General features: G+C 46.6%; 1 protein-coding gene across 6 annotated transcripts in view; it reads right to left on the bottom strand.

Moving 5' to 3' along the window:
• Positions 1 to 1,900: 1,900 nt before the first annotated feature.
• The window catches only part of MARCHF3 (membrane associated ring-CH-type finger 3), a 148,567-nt gene continuing 125,192 nt past the window's right edge, over positions 1,901 to 25,275 (bottom strand). For 3 of the 6 annotated variants that reach the window (XM_049707266.1, XM_033405820.2, XM_033405821.2), the window contains 3 exons: positions 9,413 to 9,622; positions 5,952 to 6,090; positions 2,693 to 4,789 (listed from right to left, as the gene is read on the bottom strand). In XM_049707266.1, coding sequence (XP_049563223.1) covers positions 4,602 to 4,789; positions 5,952 to 6,090; positions 9,413 to 9,622 — 537 coding nt within the window. In that variant the 3' untranslated portion in view covers positions 2,693 to 4,601. Of the gene's footprint in view, positions 4,790 to 5,951; positions 6,091 to 9,412; positions 9,623 to 25,275 lie in introns of all 6 variants that reach the window. The other 3 variants (XR_007476215.1, XM_033405822.2, XM_004279861.2) reach the window with 3 other exon arrangements.

Genomic DNA, 25,275 nt, shown 5'->3' with positions numbered 1-25,275 from the left:
TGAACCAGTAGGATCATTTACCTGCCCCTCCTACTGTGCCTGTTTCATTCTGGATCTTTCAAAAAGAAAGAAGCAGAGAGAGCGAGAGAGAACAAGGAGTTACCAGCAGGACCACTGGTAACTCGTGCAGCACCCCGGTTAGCAAATGCACCCACCTTCGGACAGGTGCTGCGTGGCTTGTTGACAGACACAGAGCCTGGACCGAAGCTCCCGCTGCCTCTGTCCTCTTGGCTGGTGTCTTGTGCTTATGCTGCAGTTCCCGGACTCTCCCACCTTGAATGACCTCAGGGTTAAAGGGCCAAGAGGGGATGAAGTGTCTTGCAAGAGCTTTCAGAATCCCAGATGGGCCCTGGTGCTGTGGAGATCAGAGTCTCTCACTGGGCAGGGAGGCACTGACGCCTCCCTTGGCCGCCAGGGTGTCCTGCCCACCACCCCACATGCAACCCACTCCTTGCGTGTGGACTCTGCTTAATTTCCCGGGGTGGGAGTGTGCACTGGGGGGAGAGAGGCGTGGCTCAGGCACGGTACTACCGTGCCAACCTTCCCAGCCCGGAAGCCCCAGCGAGCTGCCGGGGAGGGACCTGCCTGCTTTTGATATTTTGCTTCATTACATCTCATCTCATGAACCAAGACAGCAGGAATTTTCTGCAGCCAACCAACCTCAGCAGGAAATGATCCCGGGAAGCTACTGCTTCCTTAATTCATGGAAACAACAGGGAGGAGCAAGGGCATGGTTCCCTCATGAATGTTTGCACCACTCCGTTGAGAGGCTGGTTGACCAGACAGCTCAGGGACCAAGGCTGGGTGGACGTCGTTTGTCAACTATATTACAGGGCTGCAATTCACACGCTACCAAGCCGGACTCTTGGCTCTGGAAATTTAATGTGTGACAGCTGCGTGCAGCCAGTGGTGTCCAGCATTTTAGAAAGGTCAATTAAGAAACGGTTGATGGTGGTGCAGCTAATGACAGCCCAGAGGGGTGAGCAGGGCTGAGTAAACAGAAGGGCTGAGACATATATTACTGGAATTGAAGTGTCGAAGTGAAGCGTGGTGGGGGGAAACCTATTGTCACAGGCCATAAAGCACATCTGAGTTTTGCAGCGGAGAGCAGTACAGCTGTTTCTCTCCCCAGGCAGCGCGGGGAGCGGTCTGTGAACGGAGGGCTCGCCAGACAAAGGCGACACCTGCATCAGCTTGATCCATCTGCAGACAAAAATCGTTACCCTCCTCACTGCCTGTTCCTTTGCACCTCCTGGAGCACGAGGCAGACGCTGGAGTGATAGTTGCAATGTGGGTCATGTTCTAGAAATCCATATTTTAAGCATTCCCCAAAGCTGGGCTCCGTCTTCGCTTCAGGGCTGTGGGTAGGTGGGCGGACGGGAGCCTGAGTGCCAATCTGAGCGAGTGCTCTCCTCAGACAGCATGTCTGCTCCCTGGCTTCAGTGGACACACAAAGGCAGGGAGCAGTCTAGACCCTTTACACTGCGATGGATAAAAGAGGGACATGGAGCCCTTAGAAAATGCCTATTTCAGCCTGTGACAGGATTGGCTCGTGGTTGGGGGAAGGCACTGCGTGGGGCCTTTTTCTCTGTTTTTTTGGAAAATCAGACAAAGGGGTCTTAGACTGCTTGGACAGGCTTTTTTGGCCACGACTACCTGTCAAGCCGGAAATTCGGCAGAGCAATGGGAATGCTAATTGATATGCAAAACAGGTCCAGGGTTCCTAGAAATGTCTAATGATCCTCCAGTTCAGTGCGAATGAAGGATTAAGACATGCGCTAAATGAAATGGGAATAGGAACACCAACCTTTTTGCCTTTGCTTTTTTTTTTCCTTTTTCAAATCTACTCTGGGAAACTTCACAGGTTTTGTGATTAAAAAAAATAGTATTGCAGTCAGTGGGGGTTTGTCTTTCACACACTGGATATTTATTATTAGAAAATAGCTTCTATCAGCTGTCATTACCAAACAAGTTGAAAGGAGCGTGCTTCTCACCATAAATTGTTTTTCTCCTTAATGAAATTTAAGTAAACAGTTCACTGTGGGGAGAGTCGCCACGCTTGTTTTTCCTTTAAAAACTGAATAATTAAATGAAGTTGAGTACAAAACATCCTTCAAATATGACTTGTCCTGCAGCTGCTACGCTGTCCCCTTGAGTAAGGGGCATGGAAGAGATGGAAAAGACACTCAAGCTATCAAATTACCCCAAAGAATCTACAGTAGAAACTGGGAAACAAACCAACGAACCCAAACAAAACCCATCCAAACCAACCACGAAATCAGTTTTAACATTGGCTTTTCATCTTTGATTATCATCTAAGTTTAATATATATATATATCTATATATATATTTGAAATAGTAATAAAAAAGGAAGAGTTGAATTGCATCCTTAGCAGGACAACCTTCCTCATATGTTAAAGAGGTGTTCAGAAAATTCCATACAGTATCTGCTAAATACACGTTTGGCAGCTCAGCAAATATCATATGATTGCAGCATCCGTGATTTGAAGTCAAAGAGCGATTCGTTTTCTTCAGGCGGAGTCCGTTGCTCAGGGCGACATGATAACATGGCTCTGGATGTTCTTTGACCCACGGGCTCGAGGAAGGGTTTCGGGGTGGCCCAGTGCAGAAACTTCCAAACCCCAAACAACAAATCAACCAACCAAACACACAAACATCAAACAATCGTCTCCTTTGAGTTCCTCTTGACAGAGTGGAGGCCCAGCAAGGACTTCTGGTTAGAAGGGACGTTGACAGACTTTGGAATGAGGAGAATCACCCTCTGATTGGTCCGACGCCATTCATTGTACAGTCGACAGTGGTACCTAAATGACACCTGGGGTCAGGAGAGGAAAAATAAGGGAAGGTTTCAGGTAAGCGGAAGCTGATTATCAATCCAAACAACATACACGCCATTTAAAACAGCTCCAAACAGCAGTACAGCGGGGCAAGAGCTGGGGGGAAACTGCTATAGCAGGCAGCTGAGCGCTGGGAGACTGGCCCCAGCCACAGAGCACCCACGTATGAACAAGGGGCAGGTCTCCCTCGTGCCTCTTCAAACTGGGTAAAATCGGAGTATTAATAGCAAATGAGGTTCCTCCTGAGTTTGGATTTATTTTCAGGATAGTGGTCTGGGCCCCAAAGTATCAGTGGGGAAGAAAGTTGGCTGGGGGCAATGGGCAGAGTAGGTACGGCGCCAGCCCTTGCCCAGCTGTGGGACTAGGCAATGTGCCTTTCTGGTCATCAAGTTTCTCTCTGTTAAATGAGAGGGATGCTGGGGCTTCACGCACCCTTCTGTAGGTCGGACACTGCACAACTCGAAGGACCCCATTCACAGTGTGATAGGAAGGGCACCCTTCGTACTGTGCTGTGGACAAACTGAACAACTGTACTTGGTGGTCCCTGTGGGTGATCCCCATTGCCTCCAGCTCAGTCCTTCCATGGAGTCCAGTGGGGAAGCTTTGGCCTGGGCACCAACTCCGCTGATGCGTTCTTCCTGAGCCAGTGCCTGTGCCCACCTCAGCGTGGCATCAGTGCCCTGTACACCACGCCACTTGTTTCTCTCTCACCCTGCACTAGAAGCATGTTGAGGGCAGGTCTTGTGTTGTATTCACCTTTGCATGCTGTGTACCTATCACAGTGTCTGGCGCTTGGGAAGCTGCTTAGTTAAGTTCACTGAGTGAATGGATGAGTGACTATCCTGTACCTTCTAATTGCAACACTGCTTTAGATTTAGGCCTGTCTTACATGATACAGGACAGCACGAGCAGTAAACGCATCATCAACTGTGACATAACTTGCCCCCAAAGTGCTTGCTTCTTGTGTAAATAGACTGGAATGAGATGCTTATATCTGTGGTTTGCTTTGGAGAAGGCTGGCACAAAGCACTGATGAACCGCCCAGGAAATTCAAATAATCTGTTCTTCTGAAGATGTACAAACCGCCTTTAAAGGTGGAAGTAGGTTCTAGTTTGAGTATATCCAGATAACTAGGTAAGTGCTGGAGAGGAAGGTGCCCATGACCTGAGAGTGACAAATTATCCAGGTATGGGCTGTTTAACCACCTGGGTTGTGTGGGTCATGTTGACCCTGGTACAGGGCCTACGTCGGTCAAAGAGTGGGCTGACCCTGTGGTTTGGGCTCGGTGTTTCTGGAAGTAGAGGAGAATGCAGGCCCTTGATCAGCAAGGGCTTGTTTGTCTTCATGGCAGGATCATGAAATCCAAGGCCACTCAGATTTCTGAGGTTAGAAAGCAGATGCCACAGGCTGAACGCCAGAGAGATTTGAGTATGAAAATAAAAGCTTTTAAACTCACACAGATTTGCTTTTCTCCAAGAGGCTCTGAACATGCCAAAGTGGATCAGAGGTTGTTTTTTTTAAGTTTGATTCTCTTTTATCTGTTCTGTTGTGTCCTGCTGCTGCTTGGTGCTACTCATGAATGTAAGAGGCAGGCTGGAAAGCATGCTGTTCAGGGCCAAGGGCCGGGAAGGTGTAGGAAACAGACTAGTACTAATGAAGAGCTGAGGCAGTACAAGAAGTCTGGAATCTGGAAATATGACAGGAAAGCTGGATTGGAAATCAAGGGTCCCTTCGTCCGGGATTTTAAGAGCAGCGCATGCTTGGCGTCTTCAGTAAGCAGCAGAAGCAGCTGCAGCTGTGCGCAGGAGGGAGCAGCCCGAGGGCTCCGGGCGGGCGGGCGCACCAGGCCGAAGCCCCATCCTCTACTGATGTCGCCACGACTTTGGGAGGGTTGTTTGCTGCCTCCAAGTCCCGGTGTCCTCGTTTGTAAACTGTGAATAACGATATCAGAGATAATGCACAAAGAGCACTTAGCACAGTGCCACTGCCACACGTGAGTGTTCTTGGCCTGTTATTTCTGATGGGTTAAATCTGGAAAAGAAGATAACTTTGTGACACTCCTTCTTGGATACAGGAAACTGGGGGCAAAAAGAAAAAGAGAGGCTGGGCTATTTCCTTGAAAGCCCTGCTCTCAGTGTGCCCGTGGAGGCCGTCCCACCTGGGAGCTTGTTAGAATGTGACACCTGTGGGCTCCGCCCAGACTTACGGAATCAGAGCGTGCATTTTAACAAGATCCCCTGGTGATTCGCACGTAAGTTCAAGCGTGTGAAGCACAGGGGAACGTGGGGAGTCCATGACTTAGCAGGTCTCGTGGTTCCTTGGCCGGGAAGTACAAAAATCAGCCCGCTTGTTCGGACAAACGAACGAGACCTTATTATGCATTAATCTACCTTGATTGCTGTTCACCACCATGTCTGCAGGCAAATTCAACCAATAAGAAGAAAGCATCATGAAGATGGCGCTGCATCGGGGAAAATAAAGGAAGGTAGGTGCAGGGCAGAGGGACCGTGGGTTTGCAGTCGCCCTGGGTAGTCCTGGCTTTGGTCTCTAGGAGCGCCAAGACACTCCCTCCCCTTGGTGGAACAGAAGAGGAATAAAGCAGGTTTGATGTAGAGCAATAAAGAGGCAGTGAGGAAAAAATAAACAACATGAAGGAAGAAGCTGTGGCAACAGTAACACTGGGAACTTCATTTAGATATTTCTTAAACTTCTGAGGTTTTAAAGAAAGAGGGTGAAGAAAGAGCACAGGGCCACTATTCTAAAAACACTACTCTTTATGGGATGGGTTTCTTGAAGTGTCTTCATTTCTTCATCCAAAGGCTATTTATTAACCTTCTGTCACGGGCAAGGTCTGCACAGAGAGTTGCGGTCATGTGCACGGCACACAGAGGGCTGGAGCATATTAGCATCACCTCTCCCTGAGGGAGGTGATGGGCTGCACTGAAGCTTTGCTGTAAAGTCCCAGCAGGCTTTGGGAAATCTCATTACGAATTTTGATTCTGCCCTCTCGGGAGTTTATGGTGCAATGGAAGCATATTGGTGGGGCCAGGGCTTTGGCAGCTGCCTTCCCAGAACTGGGCGCAGCTCACTGACCTGTGATGGCACTGTGGAAGAGAAGAGGGCGGCGCGGGCGTGAATCAGCCACACCAGGTCGTGCTGGACACCCTCGGGGTGTGTCTAGACCCGCCCCACAGTGAGCCTTGCCGGGACAGTGTTCTGTGGGACCTTCCCCCTTCGTAAAGAGATTTTAAATGATTAACCCGTGGGACTGGGAGTCAGCCAGTGGAGCCGGGGCATCATTCATTTCATCCTGTGATTTAACTGGTTTCTGGGCTGGGCTCTGGTTGCATCAGCGATGTGGAGGTGGTGGTACCTCCTGGGGGTCACTGCATGTGGGCATCGCTACACTGGGCTAACTCACATCCTATGTGGACACTTTCTAAATGCTTCATGTGGACTCAGTTCTCACCTACTCTTCTCGTGTCCATGGGCTTCAAATCGTTGGTGACATGCACAGTGATGTTTCTGGGGTATCTTCCCCCCCCCCAGCTCTCAGGGGGGAGGTGGTAGAGGTCTTGGCTTCCCGGGTCCCAGACACCTGTGTTCCCGCACAGTAGGTTTCAGAAGGCAGAACTCCCCGAGTCTGCGTCAAGCCTGGGCCCTGGTGGAGGCAAGGAGCTCCACAGGCACCTGCAGGCGAGCAGCACGGGCGCGGGTTCCTCCTGACAGCGCCCGGCGAGGCCCTTCCAGGAGGGCTCCTCCGAGGAGCCGGGCTGGGACTGACACTGTGTTTGTTTATCTAAGACGTTTTCACAGCGTATTCTCCTTAAGCCTGACAGCTTGTTTACAGTGCGATTCTGCTGAGGGCAGTTTCCAAGTGCTGTCAGCTTCTGAATTACGGCTTGTGCTAGGGCCGCTCAGTAACAGCATTTATCTGGGAAGGAGTTAGTCTAGATTCGATAACCTGCTGCTGAGCTATGGCCGTGCGTTCTTCACACCCAAGGTGAGAAGCGCTTTCTTTCCCTCCAGCTGCTCGGCATTTTACGGGGAGCCGGGGGGCAGTGCAGGATGTGGTGGAACACAGCAGTCAGAGGAAGAAAACCCGTCCTCTGCCAGGTGCTCTGATGGATGTTCCCGAGGTCATCCCACCTCATCCTCACAATAGCACATTGGCCCAGGGGTTAGCAGTCGTTTCCCCAAGTTTTTGCATTAGGAGAAGGATGCTCAGAAAGGTTAGGGACCTGTTTGAAGTTACACAGCTATCAGGATGCTAAACCTTGGGTTTAAACACAGAGCCTTTGGATTCTGAAGGGATGTGCTTGTTACCACGCAGCACTGCCTTTTGGAAGCATTTCTGGAATAACGTATGTTATCAGACTCCTGAAAGAGCCACTCCGGGGACCTTTCCCTCCCAAATTTTCCTTTCACCTGGGATGAGAGATGAAATAGGATCACATCCTAGGTAATCTCTTTTTTTCTTTCCCTCTTTTGCCCACCCCCCTCTTTTTTTCTTTCTTGTTAGGTAAGTGTGTGCTTTACAAAGCAGATTTTCAAAAAGGCCTTAAGTTGGTTTGAATGCCCATCATTTAAGTCTATATCTTCATCCGTCCTTCACCTTACGCACTTGTATAAGAAAAATCAGAGACTAGCAAACCTCTAAACATGGTAAAAACTTACACTTAATTATTTTCCAAAGCGCTTTCCCATGGGCGCTTTCACTTCGATCTCGTAAGACCAGGGGAAGTTGGCAAGATGGGTATTAATCTCATCCCCACTTTACAGATGAGGACACTGAGGCTCAGAGAAGTGAAATGACTTCCCAAGGTGGTTCAGTAGTTAGACAGTAGTAGACAGACAATTTCTTTCTTTTCTTTTTTTCTTTTTGTTGGCCACGCCACACAGCTTGTGGGATCTTAGTTCCCCGACTAGGGATTGAATGTGGGCCCTCAGCAGTGAAAGCTCTGAGTCCTAACGACTGGACCACCAGGGTATTCCCTAATTTCTTATTTTTTTTATTTTTTTGTGGTACGCGGGCCTCTCACTGTCGTGGCCTCTCCCGTTGCGGAGCACAGGCTCCGGACGCGCAGGCTCAGCGGCCATGGCTCACGGGCCCAGCCGCTCCGTGGCATGTGGGATCTTCCCGGACTGGGGCACGAACCCGTGTCCCCTGCATCGGCAGGCGGACTCTCAACCACTGCGCCACCAGGGAAGCCCTTTAATTTCTTATTTTTAAGCCTCTTCCCATCACCGTGTCCTTGTGGCTTCTGAGTGAGCATGGTTGCTTGATTCACAATGAATCAGGACACACTTTGGAAGCATAGACATTTAAAGGAGACAATAATAGTTTTGCCTGGGGGCTTCATTAGGCTGGGAACAGAATGCCTACCTTAACCAGAGGACTCTGATAAAGCTCCAAGCGTCGTAAACACTACCTGTTTACCAAGGCTCATGTCATGCCCCTCTCACTGAGACTGAAATGTGTCCCCCACTCATTGTCTGAAATTTCCCCCTGAGAGGAGGCAAAGAGCTGGACAAGAGGGAAACGCGATGAGCAGGGGGTTGCGTCATTGTGGCAGGAATGGCGGCTGGTGGCACAGGACTCGGGAGACAGAGCAAGGGAGCAAGTGTGAGCACCAGAAGCTTCTACATGCCGACACTGTGCTGCCGGTGTGGGAATGGGACAGTCTAGACAGGAAATACATATCGAATAACAATGGAATGTGCTCGGATTAGAGATGAGCAGGCACAGGAGAGTCATGCCAGGAAGCAGGGGGCCCGGTCTCTGAAAACCTTCTAGAGGATCGTGACATCCTTCCCTGCAGGTCTCAGAGGGAAGCGTCAAGAGACGGCAATGCTGCGCTTTGTGGGCGCTGCCAACCGGTACCCGAGCAATCACGGGGTTAAAACACTAAAGAACCAGAGAGGGTTGAAGATCTTCCCCTCATATACAGCAGGAACACTTATTGGGAAATGGTTTTTCTTTAGTGACAGCTTCTCAGCTGGATGAATTAGTGTTTTTATGGGCAGCAGAGTCAATATCCCAACCCGGAATAATCATCAGGCGAAGTGCAGCTCCGTGTCCAACAAGGACTTTAGGCCGCGTCAGGCCATAAAAAGAAAATAACCAGCAGGAGGATTCACGATCTGTGCAGGCAGCGACAGCAACGGTGGCCAAGTGCTTCATTCACCATACATCACAATCCCGGCAAGAGAGAGGAGCATGGACGAGAGAGAGAAAACGCCAGGCCTCCTAACAGATGGAGTCCTTGGCTACGAGAGGAGAGGGATGTCTGGGGTGCATGTCTTTGAGGAACTCTCAGAAGCTGGGGCTTTTTCTTTACTTCATCTGCTCTTCCCAGCAGTGCACATACACACACACACACACACACACGTTCACGTGCAGTAGTAAACCAAATCACACACTCTCGCCAGCATTTGAAGGTCTGTCTGCTCCCGGGTGGGTGAGGTGAGCTACAGGCGAGAGGGGAGGCTGTGCCAGCTGGGGGGCTGCCAGCTCCCACCGACCTAACTCCCAGGCCCTGGGCCATACTTACTAGTGTCCAAAAGAGGTAAATAGTGAAGAGTGCGACAGTGAGTGCAATTAGTCCGACGGCTTCGAGCCGACTGCTAAAGTGCAGGTGGTCCACGGCGCCCCGTAGGCAGAGCCAGCCCGAGATGGTGGCCAGAGGAGTGATGAACAAGAAGCACACCATGTCTCCAAACAGAGTCCGCTTCTCGTGCTGGGGGCCTGGATTTCTGAGCCACTGCCAAGGGAAGGGAGACAGAGAAAAGCAAGGACAGGGTTAAATGCCAGGGAGGAGTGAAGACACACTACTCTGAGGTTGTCCTTGTCTACAGCATCTGGAAAAAGGCACTTCTGACCTGTTCTGAAACCACACAGAAGCATTAAGGGCTCATTCCCATGCCCTGTCCCATGAACAGTAGTGATTATGATGTGAGTGTAATATGACAATAGTGATTATGATGATAGTAATAGTAATAATAATAATAATAAAAGCATCCTTGCTGTACGTGTCCTGCTGGTTTTGAAAGAGTTCAATGATTATTATTATGAATCACAGTGACCCTGTGTGGAAGGCAGAGAGGACCTTATATTTGGAAGGTAACTGAGGTGCAGGAAGTGCTGTCAGCTGCCAGAGCATTCCTGCGTCTTGACCCTGGGAACGTGTGTGGGAAAGGGTTAACTCAGCAGGCCCAGGTTGCTCAAATCCTGCACGTTCCCAAGAAAGACCTGTTTTTTAAGACTGGCTCCTAAGAGAAGAGCTCTGAGTCCTTGTGATAATGTGCCTCATAAGAGCGTTTTTGCATGCCTGAGGCCTTGGGCCACATGGTGCCAGTGTAAGCAGATAGTTTATGCCAACAGTGTGATTTATGCTGAACACCTATTTTTGTTGTAGGGGCTGGAGTCTGAGTAGCTTGAGGTCTTTCATGCAGGTGCTGCATGTCTTTTGTGACTCACCCCAATAAGCACCCTGAACACTGGGGCTCGGGTGAGCATCCCTGAGAGATAACGCTTTGCATACGTTGTTACAGATTGTTGCTAGAAAAATTAAGCACATCTGTGTGATATTACTTGGAGGGGACATCTGGGAGCTTGTGCCTTGTTTCTCTTGGACGTTGCCCCATGCACTTTCTCCCTTTGCTGATTTTAATTGGTATCCCTCTGTTGTAATTAACCATACCATGAGTCTAAGAGCTTTTCTAAGAGTTTTGTGAGTCCTTCTAGTCAATCTCTGAGCCTGAGGGTGGTCTTGGGGAATGAGACTCATCTGACTCCACGCGTCTTGTAATGCCCCTGCCTTATGTTTTAGGACCCTGAACCTCCTATGTAGGACCGTCTCTGACATCTTAATTGTGCTGCCATCTTGGCTGAACCAACTCCAGAAAGGGTGGGGAAAACGTCAGCTTGTTGAAAGACTAGAGATGAGCATTCCTGCAGGATGGGAAATAGCGTTGCTGTCCTCCCACTTGGGGAACTGCTAAATGTCTGCTGAGATGTTTTCCATTCTAGGAAATGTCATGCTTACATGTTGGAGTCAGTGCATAGTGGTAATGAAGCCAGGTGGCTTTCCTTTGGATTAGCATGGAAATGTGCCCAAGTAATTTGACATTCCCATCTCACTATCCCATGTAGCGATGACAGAGGCCAAGGAGTCCAGGGAAAGAGTGAGGTCACACACAGTTGACAGGGTGAGGTGGGAGAGACACTGGCTGGCTGGCTTCCATCTCATCTCGGGGACTAGCAGTGCTGTGGGCTGCTGAGCAGATACCCCAAGGGCCAGCACAGCATTTCCTACAAAACCATTGGTGGGAGGGAAAGGACCATGACAGGGGAGACAAGAGTGGATGGAAGTGACTGGAGAGAGGGGGAAGGCCAGGCTCGGGGCAGAGACAAGAGACATACGAGCTAGGAAGAGGGCGAGCAAGTTGAGGAAAGAGCTGTGTAAGGGCCAACACAAAAGCCTCAAAGAGTGAGCACAAGAGATGGGGGGTCAAAGGCACAGAAGACAGTTTTCTGGAACGTTCCCTCCCTTGAATGTTTGCCTGAGGCGAATAGTAAATGACCCCGTATGCCTAAATTACCCCTTTCCAGTGACAATCCACTTTAAAAATGGGCTGAGATGCTGAAAGAAGTCACCTCAGCTCAAAAATGGAGCTGAATACATATTAAAACATAGATTATATTAAATATATATATTTATATTTAATATAATTAATTAAATTAATTATTTAAAATAATTTAAATAATTTAATTATTTAAAATAATTAATTAAATATAATTATATTTATATAATTAAATATAATCTAAATATATATTAGATTAAAACATAGATTATATTGTCTGTGAATATAAACACAGTATTATACAAATTTAATACAATACCAAAATGATCAAGTGCAAACAGTATTAACCCTGCTACGTGTTGTCATGCTACCTCAGACATCTGGGCAGCTTCAAAGAAATTCAAAGAGCTCTTAGTTATTAACGTTTTCTTATCTAAATACTGGCACTATCTCTGTGAAGTGGAGAGTAGAAATGAGGCCTTGTTATCCCAACTTTACAGAGGCTGAGTGAGGGAGAATGACTGCTCCAGGTGATACTGAGAAGGGGATCAGAATCTCTCCACTCTTATTCAGATGTCCTGTCAGTAAAATATTTGAAAATTGAAATTGCAAGACATTAAAGAAGTCCAGATTCTTTAACAACAGTGCCGACCTAGCAGCGGCCCGACCCCCCGCGCCCTCCTCCTCACCCCGTGACAGCTTAGATTTTCCCTGGAAGCAGATCTGGGAGCCTGGCCTACTTTTCTCTGTGTCCCCACTTGTTGGAACATAGTAGGTTCTCAATAACTACGTGACAGATGTGCACAGACAAGCTTTCTGTTCCTTGGGAATTCTGAGTACGTTTTATTAAAATTAACTTAGCACTTTATGTGGCCCTTGACATTGCTCAATGAAATGACTCAGGAATGCAAGGAGGTAATTGTGGATGACTACTGAGCTCTGATGTAAAATAAACTGCAAAGGCAAACTAGAAATTGCTATTGCTTGTTCCCAGTTTCCAATTTTCTAATTGTTCTTTGATCTTCTATATTCCTGAAAAATTTCCAGGCCACTTTTTATGTCCATGACCACCAGCACCTGGATTCTGCACCTTATTAACACTATACATGTTCTTCTTTGGTTCAGTTCACCCTTTGTATTGTTTGCTGCTGGGTCACATTTAGGTATGAGGTTCTTCAAACAGGTACTGCTATGTTAAAATCTGCGACTTCTTCAGGACCCTAAGTATAATTTATCTCCTACACAAATGCAGGCCCCATGAATAAGACCACTGGTAATGTGTGTTGTTGAGGAAAAATTCGCCCTGTGCCATGGTAAGAACCTCTGCCAAAGTATCCAAATAGGCTAATGCAGGATATTTACACAAACAGAGTTTACAACAGAGAAAATGGGATTTTGCCTCAAGTTTCCAGCAATAGGGCATTGTCTAACTACAATGTGGAATTTACTTAAAACAGACTACTATAAAGTAATCTGAAATGGTAATGTATATTTTATATTTACTGACATGATATATTGCTGAACAGGAAAAGAATTCTACTAGACAGAATGTAGAGTATGATCCTGTATCTGTAGTGGTGTATTTACATACACATGGACATTTACATAGATGTAGTGAACTTACATAGACAAAGACCAGAGGGATACCAGCAAAATAGTTGCTGTTCTTGGTGGTGGAATCAGAATGGTCTTTAATTTTTTCCTTTTTGTATGTATATTCTTGTTTTCTAAAATGAACATGGATTACTTGTGTAAATATATATATATATATATATATATATACATCCAGAGGGAGAGCGGGAGGGAGGGAGAGAGACAGGGAGAGAGGAGGGAGTCAGGGGAGGGAGGTGTCTAGTGCACTGCAAACTACAGCAACAAAATAAACTATTACAGAGCCAAGGCTGGGGCAAGCCACTGCTAGCTATTTGGAGTGTCTTATGCAATGTCTCATTCAATCTTCACAATAACCCTGTGAGGCAGGTGCTAACATTATCCCCATTTTACAGATGCAAACACTGGGGAGCAGAGTTTAGTAACTCACCTAAGGATAGATTGCAAGTGGGTATTAGAGGTGAGCTTGAAACCAGCCTCACTTCTGTTCCTTGCTCTCCATATTTATGTTTTCTTTCTGCACCAAATGGCATTTGCATGTGCGCGTGGGCGTGTGTGTGTGTGTGTGTGTGTGTGTGTGTGTGTGTGTGTGTATACGCCTGCACATGCACACACTAGATGTTTTGCAGATTTTCAGCTTGGTGGAATACGGTAAGTCCTGCTGTTTTATTGGTACATCAGATAACTGAATGGTTGGCTGGCCAGGATGTTATCATGGTAACTTTATAAAATATTTTTAGGCTGCTGTTCTGTTCTATGTTAATTCTTTTACTCAACCACAATAAGGTCCAATTTCTGGGCATTTAATCTCCGCTACATTGTCATGCATTTTAGCTTAACTCTTTTCTAAAATTAATTAATTAATTTATGGCTGTGTTGGGTCTTTGTTTCTGTGTGAGGGCTTTCTCTAGTTGTGGCAAGTGGGGGCCACTCTTCATCGTGGTGCGCGGGCCTCTCACTATCGCGGCCTCTCTTGTTGCGGAGCACAGGCTCCAGACGCGCAGGCTCAGTAATTGTGGCTCACGGGCCCAGTTGCTCCGCGGCATGTGGGATCTTCCCAGACCAGGGCTCGAACCCGTGTCCCCTGCATTGGCAGGCGGACTCTCAACCACTGCGCCACCGGGGAAGCCCTAGCTTAATTCTTAAGAGGCAAAAGGTTGATCTCAATTATTGTTCAATTACATTTCATGCTTTTCTATGTCTTCTCCGTCTCTTAACAGTTATACTTATTATATAGAGAGTATTATACCTATTCTGTAGTAGCATCTTCATCTCCTACACATTCAGTAAAGAGCCTGCTGAGGCAGAATGGCAGGTTTGTTGGTGTGTCCGTCTTCCCACTGACCTGAGGTAGGCCCTTACCTTTATGTCACTGGCATCTATAGCACGTTCAACGTTCACAAGGTTGAATGAATGACAGTAGCTTAAGTTTACATGTTTACTCAGACCTTACAATATGCCAAGCACTATCTTATCTGCTACATGTAGTAACTGATCTACTCTTCAATAATCTTTAAAAGAGGTACCATTATTATCATCACCATTTTATAGATAGGGAAACTGAGGCTCGGAGAAGTTAAAAAACTTGTAGAAGTTTGGCCTTGGCTTTGATCTGTGTGGTCTAGCTCCAAGGACTGTGCTCCTATTATATCATCATTGTCAATAAAAAAAAAAGGAAGGGAGGGGGAGAAGAGCGGGTGGATGAAGGGGGGCGGAGGATTGCACCTTAACTGGTGTTATCAGTGCAAGAAGGAATATTTACTTATCCTGCTGCTTGTGGACAGCTTTTGCAGCTAAAATATCATTCTTGAAGAGTCTTTAGTTTGACCTTAGTACTCAGCTTGTACTTGGTGGTTAGCTGTATTTTAAGAGCAGAGGTCTGTGATGGAGAATGCTAATTTGCATGGCATCTTTCACTTGGCAGGTCCACCCATATGGCTTCCAGGGGATCTGTGGGCAGCCCAGGGCACCTTCCTGCCTTTTGTTCTCTGATTCCATCAAAAACATAAAGCGGACAGAGATTGTGCTACTGAAAGCCCTGGCAGTGAGCTGCCCTTTTTTGTGGCGACCTCATTCCAGTCACTGACTTGTTCCCGAACCATGAGATTGATCTACTCTTGGAAGCAGGTACAAAAACAACCAACAAACCAACCAATGAAACAAAACAGAAACCTCCACCATAATCAGCAGTATAGGGCCTGAGACAGCAGAGGGAATTAAAGCAGCATTCCATTGCCAGGGACACAGCATCATTCACTGGCTGTAAATGTACATACAAGGTGAGCGAGGCACTAGTGGTTACTTTCAAGGTGGGTTAACTGTGGGTTCAGTTCTAATGACAGTGTCAGTTTATTAAATCCCTTACTGGCGGGTAGAGGTGAGAGGGTGCAGTGCTACAGGATATTAGATCCTGCCTCCCAGACTCTAAGTTAATCGGCTTAAATCTCCAAGGCAGACAGGACATCGGGCAGGTCAGTTTGTACTGGAACCAGATTACACTCTGGTGGCTAATAGCTTTGATCGATTACAACCTTCCCCATGAATCTCCTTAATGAGAAACCATCATGAGAATGAAAGAAACTGATAGAAGGGGTAAAAGTGATAGAATCATAACAAATTTATGGAGTAGAAAAAAAAAGAAAAAAAAAGGCATGATCTCAGAATGTTTACTCAGAATGTTTATCTGCCTGAGCGTCTCCTGTTAATCTGACACTTGGCAGAGTTATTTACCAAGCGCTTGCCTTTCTTGGGACAGGGCTTATTCTTAAAGTCCAACACAGCCTGCACTGAGCTGTCTTACTTTCCTGGAGAGCCGCAATGTGAAAGGGGCAGTGCGAGGATCGGAAGACATGTGACAGGTCCTCTGCATGATTTAAAACTGAAGATGGGGCTTCCCTGGTGGCGCAGTGGTTGAGAGTCCGCCTGCCGATGCAGGGGACATGGGTTCGTGCCCCGGTCCGGGAAGATCCCACATGCCGCAGAGCGGCTGGGCCCGTGAGCCATGGCCGCTGAGCCTGCGCGTCCGGAGCCTGTGCTCCGCAACGGGAGAGGCCACAGCAATGAGAGGCCTGCGTACCACAGAAAAACCAGAAAAACAAAAACTGAAGATGAAACCTGAAAATCATGCAGTTCAGTTAACTTGAAACAGCAGAGAACAAAACCAAACAAACTCCCGCCAGTGTTTTAAATCCCCCAACTCCGCAGTCTGTCAGTGAATTTCCAGGACAGCTGAAGCTGCTCAGGTGATTCTGATTCCGGGGGAGCTAAGGAGACGCTCGCTCCAGACATCCATCAACCCCGACCGGAAACAATGCACTTCAAGTGAAAACTTCACAGACGATTTGCTCATGACCCTAAATGCCAATCTCGAGCCTCGGCCTCTTTCCAAAGCCCCAGCAGTCCACTCAACAGCTCCACTCACATGACTCATAGACAACTCAAACTTAACCTGTCCACAACCAAACTCTTGATTTAGCACGGACCTCACGACCTTTCTTTTCTGCAACCCGAATCAGTAAATGACACCACCAACCACCCAGTCACTTTGTCATCCTGTTTCCTTTCTGTGTCTTACCCTGCACATCCAGCCCTTCTGTAAGTCTGGTCGGCACTCTTTCGACATACATCTGGAGTCTGTGCACCTCTCTCCATGTCCACTGCTGCCATCCCGGGGCCAGCATCACCTCCTACTTGGAAGGCAACAGCCTCCCTGCTTCCACTCTGGTCACCTCCTAGGCCAGTTCCAAGACAGCAGTCACAGTGACCTTGTAAATATATAAATCAGATCATGTTGCTCCTTTGCTTAAAATTCTCCAGTGGTTAGAATATAGTTCAAACTGTTTACCTGGGACCACAGGAAAACCTGACCTCACCTCTGCTTTCCTCTGTGTCTCTCCTACTACCTCTCGCCCTTCATTTTCAACTTTACACGTGGCTGTTCTCACATGGGGAATGGGCTCTGCCCATATTTTTTTTTTTTTGTGGTACGCGGGCCTCTCACTGCCGTGGCCTCTCCTGTTGCGGTGCACAGGCTCCGTACACGCAGGCTCAGCAGCCATGGCTCACGGGCCCAGCCACTCCGCGGCATGTGGGATCTTCCCGGACCGGGGTACGAACCCGCGTCCCCTGCATCGGCAGGCGGACTCTCAACCACTGCACCACGGGGGAAGCCCCTACATAGTGTTTTGTTGCTACAAGGTGAAAACCCTGTAGTTTCTGTTCAAGCTTTTTTTTCCTAATATGTAAATAACCGTGGAATATCATCTATTTTTCCATAGGTCATGAAATAGCATGAGAAATTCAGTAAATTATTCAAGGTCCTTTGTACTGTTTTCATCACAATTACTATCTTCTTTTTTCTAGAAAAAAACTACCCTGAAATATATGAGAAAAAGACAATACCAAGTGTCCAGTTAAAAATTATACAACTTGGGGCTTCCCTGGTGGCGCAGTGGTTGAGAGTCCGCCTGCCGATGCAGGGGACGCGGGTTCATGCCCCAGTCTGGGAAGATCCCACATGCCGCGGAGCGGCTGGGCCCGTGAGCCATGGCTGCTGAGCCTGCGTGTCCGGAGGCTGTGCTCCACAGCGGGAGAGGCCACAACAGTGAGAGGCCCGCGTAGCGGAAAAAAAAAAAAAAATTATACAACTTGGGACTTCCCTGGTGGTGCAGTGGTTAAGAATCTGCCTGCCAACGCAGGGGACGTGGGTTCGAGCCCTGGTCCAGGAAGATCCCACATGCTGCGGAGCAACTAAGCCCGTGCGCCGTAACTACTGAGCCTGCGCTCTAGAGCCCGCAAGCCACAACTACTGAGCCTGCGTGCCACAACTACCGAAGCCCACGCGCCCTAGGGCCCGTGCTCCGCAACAAGAGAGGCCACCGCAATGAAAAGCCTGTGCACCACAACGAAGAGTAGCCCCTGGGCTTCCCTGGTGGCGCAGTGGTTGAGAGTCCGCCTGCCGATGCAGGGGACACGGGTTCGTGCCCCGGTCCGGGAAGATCCCACATGCCGCAGAGCGGCTGGGCCCGTGAGCCATGGCCGCTGAGCCTGCGCGTCTGGAGCCTGTGCTCCGCAACGGGAGAGGCCACAACAGTGAGAGGCCCACGTACCTCAAAAAAAAAAAAAGAGTAGCTACTGCTCGCCGCAACTACAGAAAGCCCTCGCGCAGCAACGAAGACCCAACGTAGCCAAAAATAAATAAATTTAAAAAATATATACAACTCAAGCTTAACCAAAAATATGTACTGAGTGCCTTTTATGTGCCAGGTATTTTTACTGAATTTCATAACACCAGGTGGTGGTGTTATTCCCATTTTGAATTAGGGTATTAAGCCTCAGTGAGGTTAAGTGACTTGTTCGATGTTATATGGTGGAGGAGCCAGTATTTGAAATCTGCAGCCTACTGTTCTTTCACATCTTCCCTTCAGCTTGCTTTTGTGCTACATAAAACCTTGATCCTAATTTTTGTTTGCTCTCACAATGGATAAGGTTGGAGAAGTAGCACTGAGCAGAGATAAAACACGTGCTTGGAAGCAGGAGACAGGATACTGCTTCCAGGTGCCCCCTCTTGGTTCCCCCTTATGCTGTGGGACCTTTATCAAGTTCCGTCACCTCTCTTGGGGAGTGAAAAATGGGGGCTCTCCCTCAAAGGAGTGGGAAGGTGCAGCTTTGAGGGGAGTAGTGAAAGCCCCTCTCAAGTTGTCTTAACTTCCCACTTTTGTTCAAAACGTCAGGTTCAACTGTAGAGTGGATATGTCATCTTTCGGCCCTACTCTCTTCTGAGCCCCAGGCTTGTGGATCCTGCTGCATACTAGATCTCTCTCCATTTGTGTAATAAACATCTCACACTTCACCAGGTCCACAGTGCCACACTGGATTCACAGCCACCGCCCTAACTCTCCAAACCAATTCCGCTCCCAGGTGGTTCCACACCAGTACATGGCAACACCAACACCCAAAGGCTCTTGTGAGCAACCTCCGTGCCATCCTTATCTGCCTTTCCTCATTCCCCGTCCCCTTTACCCAATCCATCAGCAGGTCCTGGCAGTTCTGGAACACATCTTGAACACGTTCACATCTCACTCTCTAGGGCCACTACTCTTTTCCAAGCCACGCTTGTCTTTCACCTGAACCATGTAATAGTCACCTCACTCTTCTACTCCTGTTATCCTAGAATCCACGTTCTATATATAAAGCAGCAATATCACACCACTTCTCTTGCTTAGATTTCCCCAGTGGCTCCCCATAGCGCTTAGTCTAACGCCTTGCCGTGGCCCAAGAAACCTGCGTGATGGAGCCCCGCTGTTTGTACCCAGGGCTCCACAGACCCCAGGGGTCCAAGGAGAGGATTCACGGGATCTGTGATTTTACAATGGGGGGAAAAATCACACCTTTATTTTCACAGCCTCTAATTGAAATTTAGTATTTCATTGAGTCATGCAGAAAATCTTAGTGGTATGAGCAGTACCTGTGACTTTGTCACCTAGAGAAACCACAGACATTTCATATCACATTATAACTGTTTCAGACAAATTGTACTTCATAGTTAGTTATTAGATCTGCTACAAAATGTGTTAAAGCAGCACTTATATTTTATGTCGCAGCTTTGTCTTTTAAATATTTTGATAGCTGTATTATAATGTAATTGGTCTTCTTTGCATTCCTATGTATTTTTGTCTTATGTAATGAAAAACATGGTTATGAGAAGAGATCCATCCGTAGGCTTCAACAGACGGCCAAGGAGTCCACGACAGAAAAGTTGAAGCACCTTCAAATCTAGCTCCTTTGACCCCTCAAACAGTGCTCCTTGGCAGTGTTTCTTCCTGTTTCAGAAATACCGAACTGGCCTGGCTCAGAGCCTTTGCAGTGGCTGCTGCTTCTGCCTGCTACTCTTCCCACATCTGGCTCCTTCTCATGGGTCATGGGTTCAGAGGTCACCTCTTCAGAGAGGCCTTCACAAGCCCCTACCTTCTCCCTCTCTGGTCATCCTTGACCACAAGAGCTTGTTTCTTCCTTTATAACTTGTATCACCATCACAGTAATCTTTTTATTTATTTACTTGCTTATTCTGTCTTTCTTCCTAGCAGGTAAACTCTATTAGTACACAGCGTTCTTCTGGCCTGTTCACAGTTATATCCCCATTTCCTAAAATATTTAGTTTGTGCTTGATAAGTACTAGCCGAAGAAACACACAAATCCTTCTTAACCTGGGGATCGCTTTGAGTAGAAATCAGATGGGTTTAACTGAAATGTCTACATATATATATAAAATCACTTCCCCGACTCTTCTGATCAAATCCAGTAAAGTAATTTCTGTCACAGACACATGCTTAGCAGTTGCTCTGGGCTTTCACAGCTGTGATTTGGCTGAAGTGTACATCATATTCAGGGACACCCTAGATATCTGTGACGCTCCCTGGAGTCCTCGGGCCGGGAAGCCAGTTAATGGACTCTAATGCTCCATAAGTATTATATTTGTGTCTGGAACATTATAATTTGGCTTCAGCATTATTTAAACAAATGCTACACACACTCACACCAATGGTTTGAAATTTTCCAAGGATAAGATTAGCAGCATAGCAGGATTAGATGGCAAAATAATTTTATATATTCACTTGCAATTTCAGATATAAGTAAAATGCAAATCATTTGGCTCTAATTAGTTTAGATCATCACTGTGTGATCACAGCCAAATGGAGATTGCTTATCCAAAACACGAGAAGCGGGACTTCCCTGGCGGTCCAGCGGTTAAGACTTCGCTTTCCAATGCAGGGGGTGCGGGGTTCCATCTCTGGTCGGGGAGCTAAGATCCCACATGCCTCGTGGCCAAAAAACCCAAAACATAAAACAGAAGCAGTATTGTAACACATTCCATAAAGACTTTAAAAATGGTCCACATCAAAAAAAATCTTAAAAAAAACAAAAACAAAGTATGAGAAGGTACTGCAGAATTATGTGGCATATGTGATCCATGTAAAGCCGGAAACATAAGAAGATGAGATAAACAACCAAGAGAGGATGAAGAGAAAGAAAACAGAAATTTGCAGAAGAAATTAATCAATAAAACGCATAGGGCCAACAATAAAAATGACTACTCTGGGAGCCAATGGAATCATACCATGTAGTCTACTATAAACAGGACACATACAGCAGCTCCCAGTTCCTGGAGCTCTGCTTCCTTTTGGCTCTTATGGGGCCCCTGGCGCTCCAGCTGGTAAAGCTGCTGGCATCTAACACCCTTTCTGCTGGTCTGTGGTTGGAGCCCAGGTTTCCGGAGCTTCGAATAATTACTTCCAGCAGAAAGACAGGATCATGGGGTAAAAGATGCCAGGACAGGGTACCAAGTAAGAACCCCAGTTGGAACACTGTACAGAAGATGAGAATATGATGAATAACATGAATAAGGATAACACATCCCTATTTTAAGAATTGGGGATATTTAAAGGAATAGAGAGGGAGAAATCAAATTCACAGCCAGGTCCTCAAAATGGGACCACATTAAAAAATCTGTGTCCCTCAGATGTAGTGAGAATGTGAGTATGAAAGCTATCCAAGCAGAGTGTGGTGGAGGGATTTCACTGAAATATGATGCATGTGTAAAATACAGGATAGAAGAGACATTCTCACCAGGGCTATATATTCCCAAAGTCAGCAAGGATGGGAATACTGTGAAAAGAGGAACTTTCTGCTAGATGGACAACTGTGAGAACAGAGGAACTTTTACGTTCACAGTGCTTACAGTCCAATGTTTTGCTGCCAAAAAGTTCCCCAAATATTTAGGGCCTGTCTGACCTTGCTGACGTTAGACACATCTTAGCAACGAATGGATCTGGAATCTCTCAAGGCTCCACCGAAGGCAATGTCTTAAGTTCATGAGTTGCAGTATTTGCCGGAACCTCTTTATTTTTGTTGGACACTCCTGCCCTCAGATTTCAAGGGGAGCCCACCAGCATTCATGTAATTTGGATCGTGCTATGAACGTCATGCTCACGTTATCTAAGTTGTTCATGATTTGTAAGATTTCAGACATGCCCTTCCTTAGCCTCCTCACATCCCGGTGAAAGAGACTCCCCCTCTCTGTCCAGGCTCCCCCAGCCACTCCCCTGGACTCTTCAGATACCCTCCATTAGGTATGGGGCCCGGAATATCAGACCACCAGGTAGAAATACGCTGCGGTGTCACGTGAGGGGAGGGTGATGGTTTCCATTTTGCTGGCATTACTTCTTTTGATTATGTTCAATGTTTGTAGACCATTTTGCTACAAATCTCCCAGAGCTGCCTTCAGGGAAGACATTCTTAATGGGTAGAGGCAACGGCTCCCTGACAGGGGTCATGACGTCAGGGACTGGCATTTACAGATGGGCAAGCCGGAGACTGGCTGGATGAACACAGCTGCTGCTGCCTGTGGGAAAGCTCGACGCCAAACGGGAGACACACATGCATTTTTAGCATGAGCGATCCTGAGACATGTGCCCTCATGGCAGAACCAAGCCAACCATGGAAGAACCCAAGTTAATAACTAGCCCAGTCCCGTATATGTGCAGAACTGAACCAGCAGCCCTCCCATCAAGACTAGCAAATCATATCCGCTGTTGTGGCACCCCAGAGTTATAATGTGGCCTCCTCACAGAAGAAGGAATTTACAGTGAAGGGTTGATAAGTTTCCCTTACTTTTCACGCTTAGAACATTTTAAGGGTGCAAGAGACACTTTTGGAAAATCTACATATTCCCTTGCAGCTTATATAACTATCCTACTAGGTCAGGGGTCTTTGACCCTGGGCATAGGGCTTCAGAAAACCTTTGTGACTTTATTTGAACACTGGGTGTCTGTGCATTTCAGGGGAGAGAGTTCAAGCTTTGATCTGATTCTCAAACATATTTGCGGAGAAGAAGCACTGTTCCAGGGTATCTTCCTAAACTGTCTTAAGACACTCTTTGGTCTAATCCAACTCTCTGAGCTTTGATGAATATGGGAATATGGGCAGTAGGATTTGACTGCCTTCTGAGAATCCATAATCTCTCCTTAGACCCTGGTTTAAGAAAAAAATCAACCTGGGGCACAAACTATAATATTTAAAAAATTAATTGTGCAGTTGTAGGGCAGCAGAATCATGAAAGCAGCCCAATTAAATTAAAGGGCTTAAAGGAAAAAAGGACTTTTCCTGGACAAAGATGGCTAAACTTCAGACCACATAAAAAAATCAACGCACAGATGATTTCCACACGATAAAAGAGTAAAAAAAAGCGAACAGGGTTTCATCACATAAATTGTGATGGGAAAAGACAAAACTTTAAAAGGGAAGTAAACCATCTGCACCTCTGTGCTCGTTTTCTCCTTTCTAAAATGGAGAAGGTTGTACATACAAACAGTAGAACACGAAAGTGCCTAGAACAGTGGCTCAGGGTAAGGACTCAGTAAATGGTAGTATATTAAGGTAAATAGGATGTTGAGAAGGAGTCAAATAAAAATGATAGCAAGGGAGGCTAAGATACGCTTTCTATAAAATCTGACACTGAACCTTGCAAACCTTATGCTACGTGAAGGAAACGAGTCACAAAGGACCACACGCTGCAGGGTTCCATTTATAGGAAATGTCCAGAATAGGCAAATCACAGAGATATAGAATAGATTCTTGGTTGCATTGGGCTGGGGGGAGGGGGCGGGGGCGGGGATGTGAGGACTGGAGAGTGAAGGCCGAAGTGTGTGAGGTTTCTTTTTAGGGTGATGAAAATGTTCTAAAATTGATTGTGGTCTCCTCCTCCAGGGGCTCATCTCATCTTGAACTCGCTTGTATATATTGTCACTTCTAAGTAGGGGAATTCTTTTTTCAATTTTATTTTTTATTTTTGTAATACTTTTCGTTTTCCCACACATTTAAAAAATTGAATTATAGACACTTCCCTGGTGGCACAGTGGTTAAGAAGCCTCCTGCCAAGGCAGGGGCCGCAGGTTCGAACCCTGGTCCGGGAGGATCCCACGTGCCGTGGAGCAGCTAGGCCTGTGCGCCGCAGCTGCTGGGCCTGCGCTCTGGAGCCCGCAGGCCAGGGCTGCTGGGGCCGCGTGCCTGGAGCCCGTGCTCCGCAGCGGGAGAGGCCACCGCGGTGAGAGGCCCGCGCACCGCGGCGAGGAGTGGCTCCCTCTCGCCGCAACTAGAGAGGGCCCGCGCATTGGCGAAGACCCAATGCAGCCATAAAAAAAAAAAAAAAAAATTGGACTGTAGGTGATTTACAATGTTTCAGGTGTACAGCAAAGTGATTCAGTTATACATATATATGAGTGTGTATAGAGAGATATATATATACACATATATATGTATATCTATATTCTTTTTCAGATTCTTTTCCATTATCAGTTATTATAAGATATTGAATACAGTTCCCTGTGCTACACAGGCGGTCCTCGTTGTTTATCTATTTTATCTGTAATAGTATGTATCTGTTAATCCCAAATATAGTAGTGTGTATAAATTAATCTCAAACTCCTAATTTATCTCTCCCCCTGTTTACCTTTTGGTAACCCTAAGTTTCTTTTCTATGTCTGTGAGTCTGCTTCTGTTTTGTAAATAAGTTCATTTGTATCATTTTTTAAGACTTCACATATAAGTGATATATGATATTTGTCTTTGACTTACTTTACTTAGTATGATAATCTCTAGGTCTAGAGTAAGACAACTCCTAAATTTTTTTTAGCACATATAAAAAGTATACAAATCATAAATAAGCTGGTTGATGGATTCTCCCAAAGTTTAAAACCCATGGAACATACAGATCAAGAAATAGAATATTCCTAGAGTTACAGAACCCTCCTTCCCCTCCCATGCCCCCTTCCAAGGGAAATCACTATCCTGATTTTTAATATCCTAGATTAGTTTCACCTACTTTTGAACAAGAACTTTGCCTATTTTTGAGTCACCAGTACATATACTTTAGTGTCTGGCTTGTTTTGCTTAACATTATATCTGTGAGATTCATCTATGCTACTGTTGTAGTTGTAGTTCATTTATTCTCATTGCGTATAGCATAATTTATTTGTCCATTCTACTGTTGTTTCTGTGCCAAGCCATCCTGAAGCCTGAGGAAAAATCAGTAATACTGATCCTGCTTTTATTTAAAAATTTGATATTTTGTTCATCATGAAGTTTTTGCATTACTTTTGATTGAAAAAATCCATCACATTAAAATATTATTTATCTTGAGTATTAGATTTTTGGGCACCATTTA

This window comes from Orcinus orca, chromosome 3 (assembly GCF_937001465.1).
Source record: "Orcinus orca chromosome 3, mOrcOrc1.1, whole genome shotgun sequence".
Taxonomy (NCBI): domain Eukaryota; kingdom Metazoa; phylum Chordata; class Mammalia; order Artiodactyla; family Delphinidae; genus Orcinus; species Orcinus orca.
Note: the sequence above shows the minus strand (reverse complement) of the source record. Positions and strands in the feature narration are given on the sequence as shown.